General features: G+C 44.0%; 1 protein-coding gene and 1 long non-coding RNA gene across 4 annotated transcripts in view; one reads left to right on the top strand and one right to left on the bottom strand.

Moving 5' to 3' along the window:
• Positions 1–12,051, top strand: part of LOC146200077 (uncharacterized) — a 45,476-nt gene extending 33,425 nt beyond the window's left edge. For 2 of the 3 annotated variants that reach the window (XR_014705158.1, XR_014705159.1), the window contains one exon: positions 11,765–12,051. This is a non-coding gene — a long non-coding RNA (uncharacterized LOC146200077). Of the gene's footprint in view, positions 1–692; positions 965–11,764 lie in introns of those variants that run through there. The other variant, XR_014705157.1, reaches the window with a different exon arrangement.
• The window catches only part of LOC146200076 (nephrin-like), a 91,502-nt gene that overhangs the window by 28,745 nt on the left and 44,969 nt on the right, over positions 1–17,788 (bottom strand). The window contains exons 3-6 of the mRNA XM_084595339.1: positions 8,188–8,391; positions 7,210–7,506; positions 3,012–3,317; positions 100–387 (exon numbers count right to left, since the gene is read on the bottom strand). Coding sequence (XP_084451465.1) covers positions 100–387; positions 3,012–3,317; positions 7,210–7,506; positions 8,188–8,391 — 1,095 coding nt within the window. The remainder of the gene's footprint in view (positions 1–99; positions 388–3,011; positions 3,318–7,209; positions 7,507–8,187; positions 8,392–17,788) is intronic.

The raw sequence follows: 17,788 nt of genomic DNA, 5'->3' as shown, positions 1-17,788 counted from the left end.
AGACAACGACCGCGAATGGCGCCCATGACTCGTGCGTTATTGCGGCAGCAGCATCGGTGGACGATTCGGGCCAATCGGCTTCAGCGCTGCGCCGCTTACCCTGAGGCACGACAAGGAAGACGCACGGCTGCTCCTGGCGGCCAACCTCGTTGCGCGCCCAGCATAGCAGCGTGCCGTAGTCCTCGGTGGTGTGCGCCGCGTAGCGGGCCGTGCTTTGGGTGCCGTTCCAGTGGACCGAGTCTAGCTGGTGACTCTGCAGGCTTGAGTTGAATAGCCAGAGGAAAGTGACCGCCGATGGGTGGGCCTCCACTTCGCACGAGACGTCCACTTCCTCTGCGCGGGCGGCAGTGTAGACCACGCGCTGATGGGCGCGGCACACGGGAGAATCTGCGTGCCATAAGGCGGGGATCAGTTGCGAAAAGATTGAAAGAGATCGGCAGTAATCAGAACAAGACGGGGAAGTGCACGATCCTCAGGCTTTTTCTGTATATACCCGAAAGATTCTAAGCTTATCAGCGATTTTGCCAAACTAGTGGCTGTGCCTTAAGTAGTCTTGTGGGGAAACGTAGACGGGTGCTCTTTCTGTCGGCAGCCACGGTCCAATTGCGCATGGTATAAAATGTCTAGAAATATTAACACTTTTATGGTGGTGGTGGAAATTTATTTTGAGTCTGACTTTCATTTCTTGGCAGCAAAACAATTTGATGCTAGACAGTGAAGAAAATGCTGTCTTGCATTCTGAAATCTACAGATCGTGTGACTACGCTTTGCAAGTAATAAAAGATACTGACATCGACGAAAGATGTTTTTCACTTGGGGAGAGGTGAGGGAGACGTATTCGCAATTTTCGTATTTAGAACAACAGGCAACCAAAGTCAAAGTCCTAGAAATTGCTCCGGTGTTTGATGAGGAAACAATCTAGAAACAGTTTTGAATAGCGAGGGTTAGGCTTTTTGTTAATAAAGGATGCACCCTCCCGCTGTTTGTTTCTTCTATCAAAATTCTATTAGCACGTATACTTTATTAACACAGACTTTTTATTCTATGCAGAAGTGAAAAAGTAAGAACAATGCGGCTGCCTTCATCACGCACTGCTTGCTCGAAGTAAATTTACCGCGTCTTGTACTCTCTGTTGTTTCGTCACTGAGGCTTGGGTTTAAAGAAAAAAGCTGTACTATGGAACAGTTTGTTTTCTTTTCTATCCTATAAGATTGTCCTCACCCATCTATCTAGCTCACTGAATGCAGTCTAAGCCGGGTTGTAGGGTAGGTACAAGGGTCAAAAATATACATTGGAAGGAAGTCTGAATTAAATCATGATATTGCACGTGCCCTTTCATTCGGCAACAAATCATTACCAGTGCATTTATGACGTAAAAAAGCCAGTAATGCAAGAGGCACTCTTTCATGAAACTGTTTGCACTTTAGATATACCGACTGCGAAGCGACAGAGGCGCAACACGTTTTTATACGTTCGCTGCCTCCTGACAAATGCAGTGTGATGTACCATGAGCGCCGCTTTAAAGCAGGTGTAAATTACACACACATAGAGATAAAAACATTGCTGGTGCCACTGACAATAACTTGCTCTTCTATATCCTTACTCTGCAAATATGTGAAACGGCATTCCTGAGAAATATGTTCACTGGGAAACAATGACAATCGGTCTAAAAATAAAAATGAAACCTTTGGTATGGGGCTAGTGACATGCCTGTACACACTCCAATTATTTTCCAGCTGTTTCGGTCGGTCGCCCCAAAATCGTATTTTTTTTTATGTCTCCAGTATGCTCTGTGGAACCAGTCTTTCTCTAAGTTTCAGCCTTTCTGCGAATACAAAATGCGGTAAAGCATATATCCGATTAGGTTGGCTAAGATGTGGTCAGCTGCATTTCGATACCAACTCTCCAGCTCCACTTTGCCGCGTCTCCTACATTAGCAGCGCTAGAACTACGAAGATGCATATTTCTATCTACCAAAAATGGTCTTTCGTGCAGCGCTCTGGAAAAAGAAAACAATAATGTGTAAAGCAGAGGCGGCTGACCAAAGGCCATCCCATTTGAGATAGAATGTTTCCGTCATGGTTCTGCACAGGCGATCGTTCATTTTGCTTTATTTCTGCTTATTTAGTATAGTGAATGTATTCATTTCTTAGTCATGCACCAGAACATTGTTAAAAAATATGGAGTCTTTAAAGGCACACTGATATTCATTGAAAGCGCTGAAATTTTGATTTATCCATCAGATTTGCCAACTCAATAGTAGTTCTTTGAATGGCAACTTAACCGTCCCCCGTCGTGATCTTCATTTCATTTTCCAACACATTTCAATAAAAAAAATTGCAACTACTGTATTCATGATCACTCCCGCGGAAACTAATGCGATCATCAGCGCGTCCTCAAATCAGACCTTGGTAAAAAAAACAAAGAACTACATTTTGTCACGGAAATGGGGCATGGACGCGAGCTAACGTGAGCCTAAGACATAAATTTTCTTTCCAGCAATGCACATGCTTCTAAATGACTAAGTGTCGTCGTAGCCAGACATATACGGTAAAGGCCTCAACACGTCTCGGAAGTCGTTTCTCGCTAAATGTTCGTTCCATGTCATGTCAGCCAGAGTTTAAAGGAATCAGACATCTAGATGGGGACAGCGCATACAATCAGCTTCTTCAGTTCTCAGCACAAGGAGTATTGCGCCTCACATTTGGGTTCACTTGACTCTTCAGCAGTTCGGGGCGGTAAATTCACTTTACTTTATTCATGTCCTTCTCAGCTAGCTCATACGGACATGACTGCCTTTAAAAACGCAACCTTCGCCCTATAGAATACCAGCCCATGTGCGGTTCCTGGTTTGAATATCGGTTTCAGTGACCGCTTCGAACTTGCATTAAAACCAATATTTCTGCAATTTACTCGAGGCCGAATGGCGTTTTCCTTCGCCGCCAAGCTGCCTGCCATGAAATCAATTGCGCGAGCAGTGTAGTGCGGAGTGAAAAATCAAGGCTACCTACGTTTCACGTGCACATTGACCTCTTCACTGGTTCCGACGCCCTCTGAATTGGCGCCCATGCAGGAGTAGTTGCCCGAGTGGCTGGTGCCGACGTTGCGGATGACGAGGCTGTTGCGAGGTGGCCTCTTTCCAGTCACCGGGTCCGGGGCGACGGGAGCGGGCCTCAGTTCCCGGCCGTTGAACGTCCACTGGACCTCTTCTACAGGCGGGTTGGCGTCGATTAAGCACAGAAAGGTCACGTCCGTCCTCTCGCGAATGTTGTCGAACGACATCTGGTGGCCGAGGCGCAGCTGCACACGCGGCTTGTCTGCAAGAAACAGGTCGCGCATTGAGAACCGAATACCCGAGTCAGCATGAATAACAGGTGAACAAGGAACAGATCCGTTTAATTTGTGGCTTGACATGAGATCTCAAGTATTATTTGCGTTTTCTTGGCACATTTGCAACAGCAGCAATGAGCACTTACACCTGTCAGGCTAGAGAGTGTATTTTGACTTAGGGAGGAAAGGAAGGAAACCAATGTTTCTATTTCAGATCTCCAACATCAATATTTCGTCACAGACGAATGGGCGAAGGTAGAGGGCAAGGATATTTTATTCTATGAACTACAGTTTCAGAGAGTATTATTATGATTGTTTATAAAGGATTCAGCTCCGTTTCCATGGTTTCATTCGAGCACTTCCTCTCTCTAGCACGCGAAGTCACCTCCTTTTGTGGCAGAATTTTAAACGCGCTGAATAACTATAGGCATACACATGCATTCCTGCTGGAAACCCGCTATCAAAGAAAAAATCTTTGGCGTGGGTGGTCCCATTATTTTATTTTGACCACGTCAAATTTTATGCTTTAAAGCTTTTCTTGTGCCTTGAGAGATAATTTTCAAACAAATGTTCTGCGTCCAACAAACGTCCTTGGACCGAATTTACCAACCGCTGCAACTATTTTAATGCGTGCGAGAGATACTAGAGTACAGGCACGCTGTGTCTGTATAAGTCCGTATAAGTTGAGAAAACTGCTAGTAAACTTATAAATCTATTTATTCTGACTATGGCATCAATCCTTTCAAACGAACTACAGTATTATTAAATTTAGAAATTTGGGAAAGAAAATTGTTGTTGTTGACCATTTGATATGCGAGTTTCTTTAAAGGTCCACTGAAAGGGGTCACAAAGAAGGATAAACAACGCCATAACACTGATAGTTATTGAACCACCCATCATTCTCCCGCAAAAATTTTCGATCTAGCTTCTGCAACACCAAAGATATCGGCGATTAAAAATGACCCTTCCAATTTTCCCTCTCAACTCGTACGCCGAAGGGAGCCATAAAAAAAAAACAAAGAATACAAGCAAGTTCAAAGCTCCGTCCAGACATACGTCCCTTCAACGAACTTCCGGTTGCCGCGCGCCCGCTCGCTGGTGGCGTACTCGCGCCAACCCGTCCTCGCTTGCACACGCCTGAGGAGTTCGCCAGTTCGCGCAGCGACGGTTAGTGTAACCGCGAACCCGTGGTTATCCTATGTTACACGGCGGACCAAACCATGGTTGCACCACTAACCGCGGTTACCGCAAACCGAGCTTGACGACCTCGGTTTGCGTCGTTAACTGAGGTTATGACGGCGTCTGTTGACGGAAGCTACTCGTCGGCGCCCGAGTGCGCGAAACGTACGAGCGGGTCTGCTTCACAAAGTTATTCATTTGCCCACTGTATCACGTTTAAAGATCGATGTATAGAATATGGTGCCGCCCGACGTCTTCGATTACGGCCGACAGCGCAGCGACTGCGTACTGAAGCCTTGTCGTGCCTACAGTATCGTTTGAACGGCTTGTTGCTGAGCAGAACGCCAAAAAATACGCGGCCTTAGCTATGAAAGTACACGAGTTTTCAACGCTTGCAGCGCGGGATGCCGCGAGCAGGCTGAGGTACGTTACACAATTACCGCGGGGGTGGAACGTGCGAGCGCGGCGAACGCCGGCGCCGTGCGTGACCGTCCCTAGTCGTCGCTAGGCCTATTGTTTCGCTTCGAAGCCGCGGCGGTCGACGCTTTGGAACATGATCAACGCTGTCGTAAATCGTCTACTTATGAAACTGCCTTATAGTGATTCCTATCCTGCCATAGTAAAATAATTATAGGATTAACTCTGCCGACGCATTAATTGCAGGGCTAGTACGAGCAGATCGGATCAGCCGAAATGCACCAGCGGCAGCTGGCTTGAGCAGAAACTAGCTTGTATCACGGCTATCGTTCTTACCAGCAATTTGCTGCTGGTCAGCGATCCTCACGAGGGCTTCGTACTTGATATTCGGCTCAATATTCCAGACGCCAACAAATTTTAGCACGCTTTATTTCGGACATCGGTGCTAACGATCCGCCGTGTCGGTCGCGAACGGTATGCGGGAGGAGGGGCCACAGCGGCGGCGTTTACGGCGGTCAAGGAGGTGCTGCCATCGTGCGGTGCTTGACCGTGCTGTTGACGCCTCGTCGGACGACACTCCGATACTCCTGAAACCACGTTATATAAATAAGATATTTGTAAATGAAGCTTCGTTTTGCCGATCCCTGCGTCGCTTCGGTTGCACTTAATTGGCAATGGCCACCTAACCGATAAGGGCGGCGAGCTGTAACAGCCCGCACAGAGTTCGAGCAGCGCACGAGCAGACGACTTTCGCAGCTACCGGAAGTGTGTCCGTGACGTCATGGCCGCAGTGGCCGCAGCGAATGGCAGCTTCTGGCTTGCTTGCCAGTCAACATGCCCGTGACGTCACGGTCCTGGGAAATAGTTCCATGCGACACCGCCAAACGACATCCTCTGTGCCCGCGAAGTTCAAGAAACGCTGTTTTTAAAAATTAATAATAAATCACTGGCTTTGTTCTAAGGAGTTATACTTTGGTTTAATGCTCAAAATAATTCGTTCTACACATTGAACGCGTTTATCAGTGTCTTCTTGGGGGCCGTTTCCGTGGACCTTTAAGAACTCAAGTTCACAAATCTGCATAGTGTGACTTTAAGTCATAATGGTAACTACTCTCTCACTTTATTAAAGCGCCCGTAACATTCTTCTGTTGTTCTCGAAACCTGACAGCATGATGCAATGTTTTCTTGCCTGTTCACAATGTTTGCTTCCCTTACCACAGGGCTCTCCTGTAACCGAAACAGCATGTGGGTTTTAAGAGAAGGAATCTGCACACTTGTAACTTGCTGAACACTCGAATGGTGTTCTTTCCTGCGAACATATTCTTCTCGCAACTTCGCAGAAAATAGAAATCGCGTGCTAATGGAATGCATTGTCTTACTCTGTATGAATGTTTTCTTGATATGCCACTGATAAATATCCAAGCGTGCATTAATACTCATCCCTATGGAAGTTATCCTTCATGAAGTGCTGTCAAGTGCCTTTCTGGTAGCAAGTTCTCCTAATAAAAAAAAACACTATTTCAGAGAATCTCGTTAAATTTTCGCCCTCGTTTTGGAAGTAATTCATTGTTTACAAGAAAGCGATTTTATCTGCATAGCGTCTCGTTTAATATTACACTGGGTTAATATTAAACTATGATATCGCTTTCAATCACTCGAAATCATTTTGGTGCTCTAATCTCAAGGAAGGCAAAGAATTCTATAAAACACCCATTCACCTTAAAACGTCAGTTTCTAGAATAAATGAGCACCGCTTCAGGCAGCACCATTTTTAGTGTACTGGTGCCGCAGTCTGGCACGTCTGACTGGCTGCTATAGCCCAACCTACGAAAACATGTCAAGCCGGCCTGTTAAGATGACGTTTCCCGGAATAGTTACTTCGTTACAGCTTCGAACGGCGTGCTGAAGCTGCACGAGTAGTTTTATTGTCCAAAATAGCATGCATTTTGTAAGAGGCGTCATATGCACTATATATGTTTGTTAGCTTTAAAAACGGCTTTATTCAGAAAATCTACGCATGCGCATAAAACTATAAACCATCTTTATAATAGAATGTACTTCACAGATAGTGTATTACGGTACTAGTAAACGTATCGTGGACTCCATGCCAATATGACAAGTTGACAATCGCGCTCCCTTTACAGCCTTCGATTCATAAAAAAACCTGATGCCGCACATGCGCTGTTGCTTCTCCTTTCAATTAGAGCCCACGGCCAAAGTGGCACTTCTTTCTAAAGCGACATTTCGTCATTTCCTCGCACGAAACGCTCTGCATGCGCTCACAGTGGACGCTGAGCTCCCACTGGTCCTCGCGTGCGCTGTTCCTGAGCCGGGGATTTTGGGCGCGGCACACGAGCGTCTGTCCGTTATCCGAACGCTGCGGTGAGAAGGCGACAACGCTGGTGGTGAGGTTGCCGTCCTGCGACACGTGCACGAATGTCTGGTTGAGCTGGTCGCTGCTCTTCCACCACGTGATCTCGGGCGGAGGCCGCGAGCCCCACACCTCGCACAGGATCTCGGCCGTCAGGCCCGAAGAGATGGGCGCCTCGCTCTTGCGGATCTGCACCAATGTCGGCGCCACTGCAAGGTAGGCATGAGAGAGAAAATAGACATCAGCAGAGACACTTAGTTCTAGGCTGTACAAGGAAGACCCGATATAGTAAGCATGAGAGGGCGTAGAGCAATTTTTCGATTTTAAGGTTGGTCCGGCTTTGTGGTCGCGCAATACAGTTAACAAAGAAAGCAGCGGTCGTTGCTCGTGCGATTAAAAAGACCACAGAAATAACATAGATTGGGGTTTTAGTTCAGCTGACGCCACTGTAGTTCATGAAAGGCATAATGAATGCACTTGAAATAGTTTCAGAACTTGAATTTTGTGAAGTTTGCACAACGTAGCCACCACAAAGGTGTCAAATGCATTACTAGAACTGGCGAAAATTCTGTAAAGGGAGTACCGGCGCCTACCGCCGGAAATTGAAATTAGCTATAAAAACAAAATAGCCCAATTTGTGGAATTTCCTGATGCCCTAAATGACAGCAAATGTAAAAAATTATGCGTATATTTAGCAATACGGAGCCTCCCAATTTAATAAATCGGCTAATTGTATAGATACATTTACGGCATGCTTATGACGAATGCACGTTGAGAAAGCCTACATTTTTTGTTGTCAAAATACCAAATGAAGCGCTGAAAGATTGCCGGCTCTGAAGAGCGGTGACAGATTTTTTCGCGTGCGAATAACCTGCCCTTGGGCTACTCACAGTTGAGCTCAAGCGTCACAGACACCTCCATGGGGCTGGACACGTTGTTGGAGGAGACACACGTGTACGTCGCCATGAGGTCACTGCGCTGCAAAGAGGACAGCGTCAGCTTGGACTGCTTCACGTCTCCGGCCACCGAAGTCAGGGTCTTGGTGGGGAAGTAGTTGCCGTTTCGTTTCCACGTCAGGATCGGAGACGGCTTTCCTGCGATGCAGCGGCAAATGTCAGAAAGAGGCCCGAGGACGCAACTAATCAGCGTCGAATGCACATGCGTTATCTGCGTGTACTTTCTATGAATGGCTCGAACATCTTTACATCTGCATAGAAACGTGTCACTTTATTAAGGCGAAAGTCTTTAAAGGCTCATGCTATCGTGGACAAAATGTGTCCCGCTTTTGCGGCGGCTTTGATTGGCCGAGGCTGGATGACCTCATAGAGGTCTCGACCAATCACAGAGCACCACCACAGTATGCGCAGATGCGTGCCTTAGATGGCCATACTCCAATCAATGATTAATGACTAAATAAGGAAGAGTCAATTATTATATAATCAGGTAAATCTTTAATTAACCATAAATGACTAAATATGCAATGAAGCAATTGATAAATGAATTTTCTGTTTCAAGAATAATTAATAAATGGCATATAATTCAATTAAATAGTTAATCACTGTTTAATACCAGTTGCGAAGCAGAATCGGCACTCAGGCTTCCGCCTGTCATTACTTTAGTCACTAAAGCTTCTATTAATTTTTTGTTTAAAGCTTTCGTAGCAACCTGTTTAGCTAGTTGGCGACTAATCAGAATTAGATATATTACTATGTTCATTATTAGTAATAGAACTGCCTAATACCTCAGGAGAACGAAGCGGTTGGTATCGAGAAATATTTCTAGCGCTATATTTAAAAAGTTTATGCCAACCAAGTGTCCTCTCGTTCAAGTAAGCCTCGTTCGCAGACTGCAAACAACAAAACTGGATGTAATGATGGTAACGAATTTATTTCCTGAAAAAAAGAATATGAAAGCAAAATAAGAAACAGGCCTCGTAAACGTTTTTTTTTTTTTTTTTTTTTTTTTGAGACGCTTTCCTCCTGTCTCGATTTTTTTTTTTTTTTGCTTTGATGGTGTTCACAAAAGTCTCGAATAAAACAATCAGGGATATACGTGTTCGTGACAGCTTTTCTACATTTGAAGCGTTCAAGGTTAATACTTTGTGCTGAATGTCTTGCAAACTTACGCACATTAGGCTCCTTGGTCGAAGCGAGTATCAGCAGAGTGCTCATCAGCCATCAATGAAACGTTGTTGTTTTTCACAAGCTACGCGAAGATTTAGCATCCGTAATACAGAAATGTCATTCATTAGATTGCAAATGGCTAGTGGCGGATTCCTTGAACTGATTAGTCCCATCAGGCTGCCGTGGAAGACCATCAGTTATCATAAGAGCTTTCAGTGTGTTTAAGCTCAAATTCTGTGCTCATTGAAAACTCATTAACAATGAGACTATCGAGCTTCCACGTGTTATCTAGGATCTACTATCTAGGAAGAAGCCCTCCCGCTCTATTTAATCAGGACTTTCTGATGTGCCACAAATTTTTGCGTCTCATACCTTAAGAGGCTGTCTGCTTTCTGGTAAATTATGTCTTTAAATTGTACACTCTCAGCATTTTAACCATATTGTTGGAAATTTTAACTTTATGCGTAAATGTGTGTTCTATTGTTTATAAGAATTCTATTTGCGAGAAATCGCGCGCCCGTGGGCAATCTTTGTACGTCGTTATTTCGTACCCGTGCCATTTCAACTAATATGATGTAGAGAGGGCTTCTTGTTAACGGGTTTTCCGTGTTCCCGCACTTTTTAGTCGGTATTGCGGCCTGAATTATAAGAAATGTTGACCCCCTGCGGTTTACCAAAATATCATATCATAGTGAATGCTTTTGAAACCTCACCGCAATGTCATTCCTGCCACCCAGGCCGAGGTCGCAAATCGGAATCAGTCTAGGCAGCACGCCTACCTACCGAGACATCACGCGTCTGTGCCCATCAAAAGACACACGCATATATATTTACATTTATATTCTAAGTTGGCTCTAAACTAATCTGAGCAATTTGTGTAGGGAGACCTAGCGGTTTGCCACAAGTAAAAAAGAACATTATTCTTTCTAGGTTTTCGAGCCTACATTACTGCTCATGAGCCAAGATCAAGACTACTTGTCGTAATTAATTTGTTCACTGGAATGCTTGAAATTCGGATGATTCGACCGGGATATATTAGCGACGGTTCTGTATTTCCAGTATTGCGGCGTTTACGACTCCACCTTTATGTAAAAAAAGATCAAATATAGAAAAAAAACTACAAAATAAAGCGATCTTCGCGGTATTAGACAAAGTTAATACAGCGTTTGACAGTTTGGAAATCTCGACTAGGGGAAGCAGATGTCAAAAGAGCGATGAAAGCAAAGCTCATTCCCCCATTAAGATTATAAACGTTTGCGGAAACTCGCAAACACTTTTTAATTACCTGTGCACAAAATGTCGCTTATTTTAAATCGCTCACCTACTCAATTGTCGTCTAACTCCATTTAGCGACGATTCTCGGTAAGATATAGTAGGGTTAGGTAGGTAGTGTACAAAACTAGCAAAAAATAAATTGGACAATTTGTAAAGACTTAAGTGGAACGTTAGCTAGCCGCGCCCGTATTTGAAAGTGGTTGGAAGTAATATCACGCGGAAGTAATATTCTGTCGACGTTAATATTGTCGCGACCAACAATTACTCATAAAAGAGCTTGAATTTCCTATTTGTCTTTCGGCTGCAAGCCACCCTCTAAACACGGGATTAAAGATTCTCTTCGGGTGAACGCTTTATTTAACAGACGGCTGTGCAGTAAGGCGGTTCAGAGCTCAAGTTTGTTATTTCGCAAGAAACGAAAAAATCTGCATCCAGCAGTCGCAAGAACAAGAATAGGTGCAGGAAAAGAAACAAAAAAAGATTACAAGATTTCACATTCATAGCTCGCTGAAAGCGCGTTTTCAGGACTTCATGGATTCTCCCAAGGGTACAAAAAAAAGAAAAAAAAAGAGATATAAAAACATATCTAGGCATTCTCTCACCCGGAAGTTTATCAGATGGGCGAGGCAGTTTTGGAGAGATGGGCGCGATACAGGTGCACAGTTACGCGCTCTGTGCCAGAGACCCTGTCTAATAAGCGTTCCCGCTGAGACGTGTGTCGACGCGGCTTGTGATGGGAAGTAAGAAAAATTTCAGTTTACCCCGCGGATCATCAGAGCGAGGTCCCGAGAGTGCGCCCCGTCGGAGCCGCAGAGCGGAAAAAGAAGTTTTATACGTGTTGCAAGTGCGACCCGCCGTTTCTCGCTTCTCGACCCGCCGTTCCTCTTTTCATTTGTTTCTTTCACCTTTCCAACCTCTTGGATCGAATGAAAAACGCATTCGCTAGAACATCGTTTTTTTTTTTTAAACGAAAAATAAAACGGGCCACATTTCAAAAAAAAAAAAAGAAAAACGCACAAAAGAAATAACGAGATTCCTTCTTTGCGTTTCTGTGTTTGTGTTTTTACAGAGCTTCACGTCACGGCATACACTCTTGGCCTGAAACTTGAAAGACCAAAACGTGACCTGTTTGCCGGCCACACCAGGCATAGGGCAGGGCTGTGCATGCGGACGGGGGAAAGGAGGAGGCTTAAAAGAAAGAGAGAAAAGGAAGCCTGTTCGCTTGTGTATGGGACGCCGACCGCCAAGTGTCGGTAATAATGTTTACCACCCACATTTGCCACATCATGCGCGCACGCAATGAGCAGCTGGAAAGAAGGAACATAATAAAGTGACACGGCCTCACGCCCTCGCTAACCCGCACTCATTCGATTTTTTGCTTCTTCTCTCGGAGCTGTCGTTGAATTAATTAAAAACTCCGCGGCTCATTAAATTACTTTTTCATGCCCTCCGCTCCGTCCCGGCGCGGACTTTTAGTGGGCAGCCGACGGATCCACTCGGCGGCGCGTTTTTTGCGCCGCCCTCTTAATAACGAATTTCACGAGCGCGCACCCAGGCGACGCCTAATCAACCTCTCCGCCGCGGAAGTCATTCTGTGTGTCCACGCGCACAGTCTGATGTGCTAGCATTTCTGAAACGCAGCGCTTCCATCGTCTATGCCAAGACCTCTCGTTTAAAAGGACTTGTAGACGGCCGAGATGGTTCTAAGCTTCAGGCGGCATTCTTAGCGCAAAAACCAAAATACACACGCACACGCCTGTCCCGTCTCCTTCCTTTTCTCTCGTGTGCGTGTGTATTGTTTTTTGCGTTTAGAATGGCGTCTGAAGCTTTCTTTTGTACGCAACAAAAAGTGTGTGCAGCCGACCAAAAAACCCATGGCCTCCGACGCCACAAATAGGTTTTAGTGATAAAAACTGCTGCAAAAATATCCAGCAACACAACACGCCTTGATGGTTATCTGCGTCAGAAAGGAAAATAGCAGACGGTGGGCAAGTTTTTATGCGGGTAGTAAGCGAAAAGGTGCGTTAACTCGTAAAAGACATATCTTATGTTATGAACTGCTTGATTTAGCCTGCCTCTAAATAAGCAGCGCTGAATTAAAGGCGCGACTAGCTGCTAGCAGGGTGCTAACGTAATGAGGGGCATTTTGGGGCAGCTATAGCGATACCTACTACAGGTCAGCCGAGAGCGTTTGCCTCGGGGAGCTTTTTAAAGCTCCTCAATCTTCCACACTTTATTGCGTAAAATAAAAAAAAACAATACATTTACAATTTGATCGAAGAACTGGTGGCTCCTGGCATGCGCAGAATAGCGCGGCGCTGTGTAACACAGGAGAGGCTTGTACCAGCTTATAGGAAGGCTGCTAACACTCTTTCGACATCCTCATTTCTACCTTCTTGATGATGATATGAAGGCACATATACGTAGCAGCATAGGGCGCCAATGCACTCATTGTACGATTCAAGTTTTTATGCGTGTCATCATCCCAAGAGTTCAAATGCAACTTGATGGTATTTCAAGGGATGGTAAGGAAGGGCCAGATTTGTCCGCATGAAGCAGATGAGCCTGCCTAAGCTGTGATTTCTGAAGCTAATCGCACGCTATCTTACGGCTTACAGGAAGCGCTACAGTACTTACAGTATCTTCTGTCAGCTGGATGAAAACGCGTGTAACATATTTGCGCATCCGGTGTTTTCACCGTACCGAGAAATCGTTGTTTACAGAAGAAGGTTTCACGACAGCAAGCGATTTAAAGTATCCCTGAGTATTGCACCGTATTGTGAGGTTGGTGCCGATAGACCGTCGCTTTAAGCCCTTAACTGAAAACAAAGCAAAAAACGCGATGACTTTAATCAGGCGTATTCATAGGTCGGTGAGAAAATCGGTGAGCCCCTTTTGCACTAAGTAAATTGCACATAAACCTTGGCAGATTTAAAAAAAAAAAAAAACTAGAGAAGATATTAAATCGACCACGTTTCCGATTACTATTACTAGCTGAAGAAGCGTTTCTATGTCTGGCGGTTAGAAAGATGCCTTCTCAAAATAGTTGTTTATTTGCTTAACCGGGGCATCATACATAGCAGAGTTGTGACCCCGCCTATTACTCTCCTATTAGGACTAGTGCCAACTGCTGCCCCTTTGTCCGTGCAAATTATTCACTCCTATTTCCGCTCTCCTGCCTTAATGCACCTATTGTAGCGACACTATGCTACTGTGAAAGGACAAGGTTGTTGTTTTAAGCGCAACAGAAGCTCAGTTCCCAATAACGCCATGCCCGGACTGATACACTGTCGCACCAAGCACAGCATCGTATAGCCCTGACTGCCATTTTCAAAGTAAGGCCGCTACTTTAATCAAGCGGTGGCTGACGAATGGGGTCACATTAACGTTAATGTGACGAACGTCGTTTTAGCGCAGCCTCAAGCTTTCCAGCGCCTTTTGAAAGTGTCGCTTACCTCTTGAGTGGCGTGAGCAGGAAATGTTGGCAATAAGTGTTGACAGTAAATGGCAACACAAATATAACGTGATTTAGCATCAAAACTGTAATGCAACCCATTTTTGTGCATGTTCAGGGTGCTGTCTCACCCTATCGATTCTTTTTGGCATCGATCTGCTAGTCAGGTTGGAGGCTGGGTTAAGATATGGATTCAATCCGACATGCGTACCTCTGATTGTGTGGTGTTATATGTAAATGTAGGTGCTCAGTGAAAATTGAGTCAGAGGCTGCTTCTATCCTTTCCAAAAAAAGCGGAATCAACTTAGAACGTTTAATACTTTTGTAAAGTCTGTGCAATCTCTAAATACTAAACCTCCAATCAAACCCATGCCAAAATGCTCGCAACAATGCTTTCACACGTCTTAATCGGTTTAAACGAAGTTAAACTATGACTAATTTATATTACCAAAGGGGCTTACAGGATTTACAGCCAGTAAACCGTTCTAATGCGGCTCTATATTGACCATCATGTTCTCTTTGGTGCTCGGTAATATTAACCAAGATGAGGCACCTCATCGTATTTCGTTGCTGACTTTTAGCTTTATCCCTTGTTATTTTCACGATGTCAAGCCAACAAAATTGACTGGGAGTTTGCTCAGGGTGTTCGCCATTGTAAACGAAGAATGCCAAATAGCTTCCGTTGAGCCCGGTAGCTCAGACGCATAGACACAAGCGCACACATAAATATACATAGACGCACGCACACGTCCTCACATCGCTAGGTGTAAATAAGGGGGACACAAATCAGCACACGACAAAACAACATTCATCAGAAACAGCACACACATAGCAGTGGAATGGCATAAAAAGCACAATGAAGAAAGATGTGCATAAGCGTTCTGCCATGCAACTATTTGAGACGATGCTGCCATTATAGCCTCAGGGAAGCCCCGGACCAGCTTGCGACGTGCCGGCGTCACACGCCAGATGATGCGAGATGAAGAGGCATGGGTGTGTTTTTCTATCGTTGAATAAACGGCAAGCGCGACAATTTTATGCTCTGTACGATATGGGAGAGAGTTTATTAAAAAAATGTGAATAACGCCTGCGCGATTGCGGTCTCTTTAACGAGAGGTGCAGAATCGGTGATAGAACAAGTAAAATACATGAATTGGCGAGAACATCTGAAACAGTTACATATGAGGCAGTTAATGACCAAATTACAGATTAGTTATTATTCAAACGGCGCGTTGAAAATGATTTCATCTATACTTGCATTTCTTCCTCGCCAAATGGAGAATTTGCTTTTTATTCTACCGCTCCATGCAGCATGCCTGAATAAAGCATCAAATTTCCAATTTTCAAGGCACGCCGGACGTCTCATGTCAAGCTCCTTTTCCACCCTATAACTCTGTTATTCGGAAAGAAACAGAACTCTCGAATGAAGAACTTTGTGTACGCAGTGTTCATTAAACGATCAAAAATACCTGCAGCACATAATAAGATGCACAGTTTGTTATTGATTCAAAGTAGCTCAGAGTGAATGTACAGGCTATTTCAGGGTTTACTACAAGTTTAAAATTGAAAAAACGTCCTTTGAATGCGTTTGTGAAGGCCATATTACAACTGGCATTCTTAACGTGCACATCATATCGTAAATGAGCTCACCTTTGCTTATGCCACGAAATAATGTGCCCCAACATAACAATCCGAAATGTGTTTGTATCTCTGGGGCCATATGTGTCATAACGACTTAGACATTCCCTTCATCAAACCACACACTACTTTGTCAAGCCGAAATACGCAGCAGATTCATTCATTCCGCGAACAGCAACGACAGGAACTGCCTTGCCTGACCTAAAGAGTTAATTAACAATCCACATTTGTTTTACTTCACGTAAAATTGTATAATTAGGACAATAGCCACCGCCCTGTGCCCAAGGATTCTGTATTTAACCACTCCCATTCCTCAGAAAGTTTCAGTTTTGGCGTAAAATAAATAAATGATTAAACATGCGATGCTTGCATGCTTACTGCCGAGTGTGGATGTAACTTTTTCTAAAGAAACATGTGTATTTATCTAATTATACACTTTGCTGCCCTGTCAATACTTAGAAATTCGAAGGGAGAGGCGGGGGTAAACTTTCTGAAATTCCTTATATGGAGTGGAAAAGGAGAAACGGCCCTAGACATATAGAGTAGTTTCCCAGTAAAATGTATGTGCAAATTAAGTAACATTGAAAAGGTATGTTTTTTTTACCATACTTAAATATCCGAAAAAACTAGTTTTAGGAAATGAACTGTGCGGTCGCGTATTACCAAGTAGGGGACAGAATACAATAGACAATACAACCCTATACTCATCCAGAGAAAAAGAAAACCAGCTTCATGTTTTCTACTCTGCAAATACTTGAATGAATGATGCTCTCTCAGGTACGGAGACAACATGTACAGGCAAACTCTTCCTGGTTAAATGGCAAGTAGCGAAGCTGATTTTAAAGAACAGTGCGGGCGCAAATTTAGGGTAATTTGAAATGGGTGGTTTAAAATAGCTCATATTCCGAAAGAAGAACACAGAAAACTTCTTGAAAGTCGCCATTAAACCTTGTTTTATACTATTCATCAACGAGAGGTGGAGCGCTTAATTAGTCTTCTAGATTGAAGGGGCAATTAGCAAAGCCGTAGTTTAGGGCTAAGGCTAAGAACTAATCGTGGGCATTACCCTGTCTGCATTACTCTCAATCCATTTAAAGAAGTCTGATAAGTAAGCTTTGCGAGGGTGCCATATGTTGGATGCATAGGACAGCCCAGGTCCGAGAAATGATGCATGCACTGGCAGTTTTGTTTCTTGATTAGCTTAATACGAAATGAATTCGGAGAATCCCTTTGATTTAGCGCCCTTGTTAATGTAGTTCTCAATCTGAAGATTCCATGTAAGGCGGAAGATAAATGAGCGCATAAATATTTAAAGGATGATGTAAATCCTATGACATCGTCTGCAATGAAGTATGTATTAATGATATGCACCTTTTCGCAAGCGGTAGAACTTTTGTTTTCTCAGTATTTATTTCTTTTTTCGATGCTGGGCGCAATCCAGAAGTCACGTCTCAGTCAAAATTACAGATACTGTGTTCAGGAGGGCTTTTAAATAAACCGAAAATGACACCGTCTTCTTGTATATTACACAATTTGCAAGTCAAGCAACCACGTACTTACAAACAAAAAACGGTAAAAACATTTAGCGTAGTTCTTTTATTTACGCTAGTTTCACATGTGTTAATTACCGCCACATGGTCGTACACATGGAAATGCTTGCACATCACATGGCCAGATATGGACAACACCATCCAAAGAAACAATATTGCAATTACTTTGGTCAAAAGTAAACCCATATACAAATATTTTGTTTTTAAAATATAGCGGCAATATTATTATTGTAATAACAAATTTAATGCAGAACGACCAAATAATTGAAGTCCTTTGGGTAAGAAACGAAACGAATGCCGACAAATGAGCACGACAGCGCATTTAAGAGCATGCACTAAGGCCGAAACCCACAGGGTAAGGATAGCGACGAGTATAAAAGGAAATGCTTCGAGTCATAAGCGTCGTCAATGTTTTTAAATATAAAATTGGAATGTAAATATTATTCCGCTA

This window comes from Amblyomma maculatum, chromosome 2 (assembly GCF_055883805.1).
Source record: "Amblyomma maculatum isolate TAMU_Amacu chromosome 2, ASM5588380v1, whole genome shotgun sequence".
Lineage (NCBI taxonomy): Eukaryota > Metazoa > Arthropoda > Arachnida > Ixodida > Ixodidae > Amblyomma > Amblyomma maculatum.
Note: the sequence above shows the minus strand (reverse complement) of the source record. Positions and strands in the feature narration are given on the sequence as shown.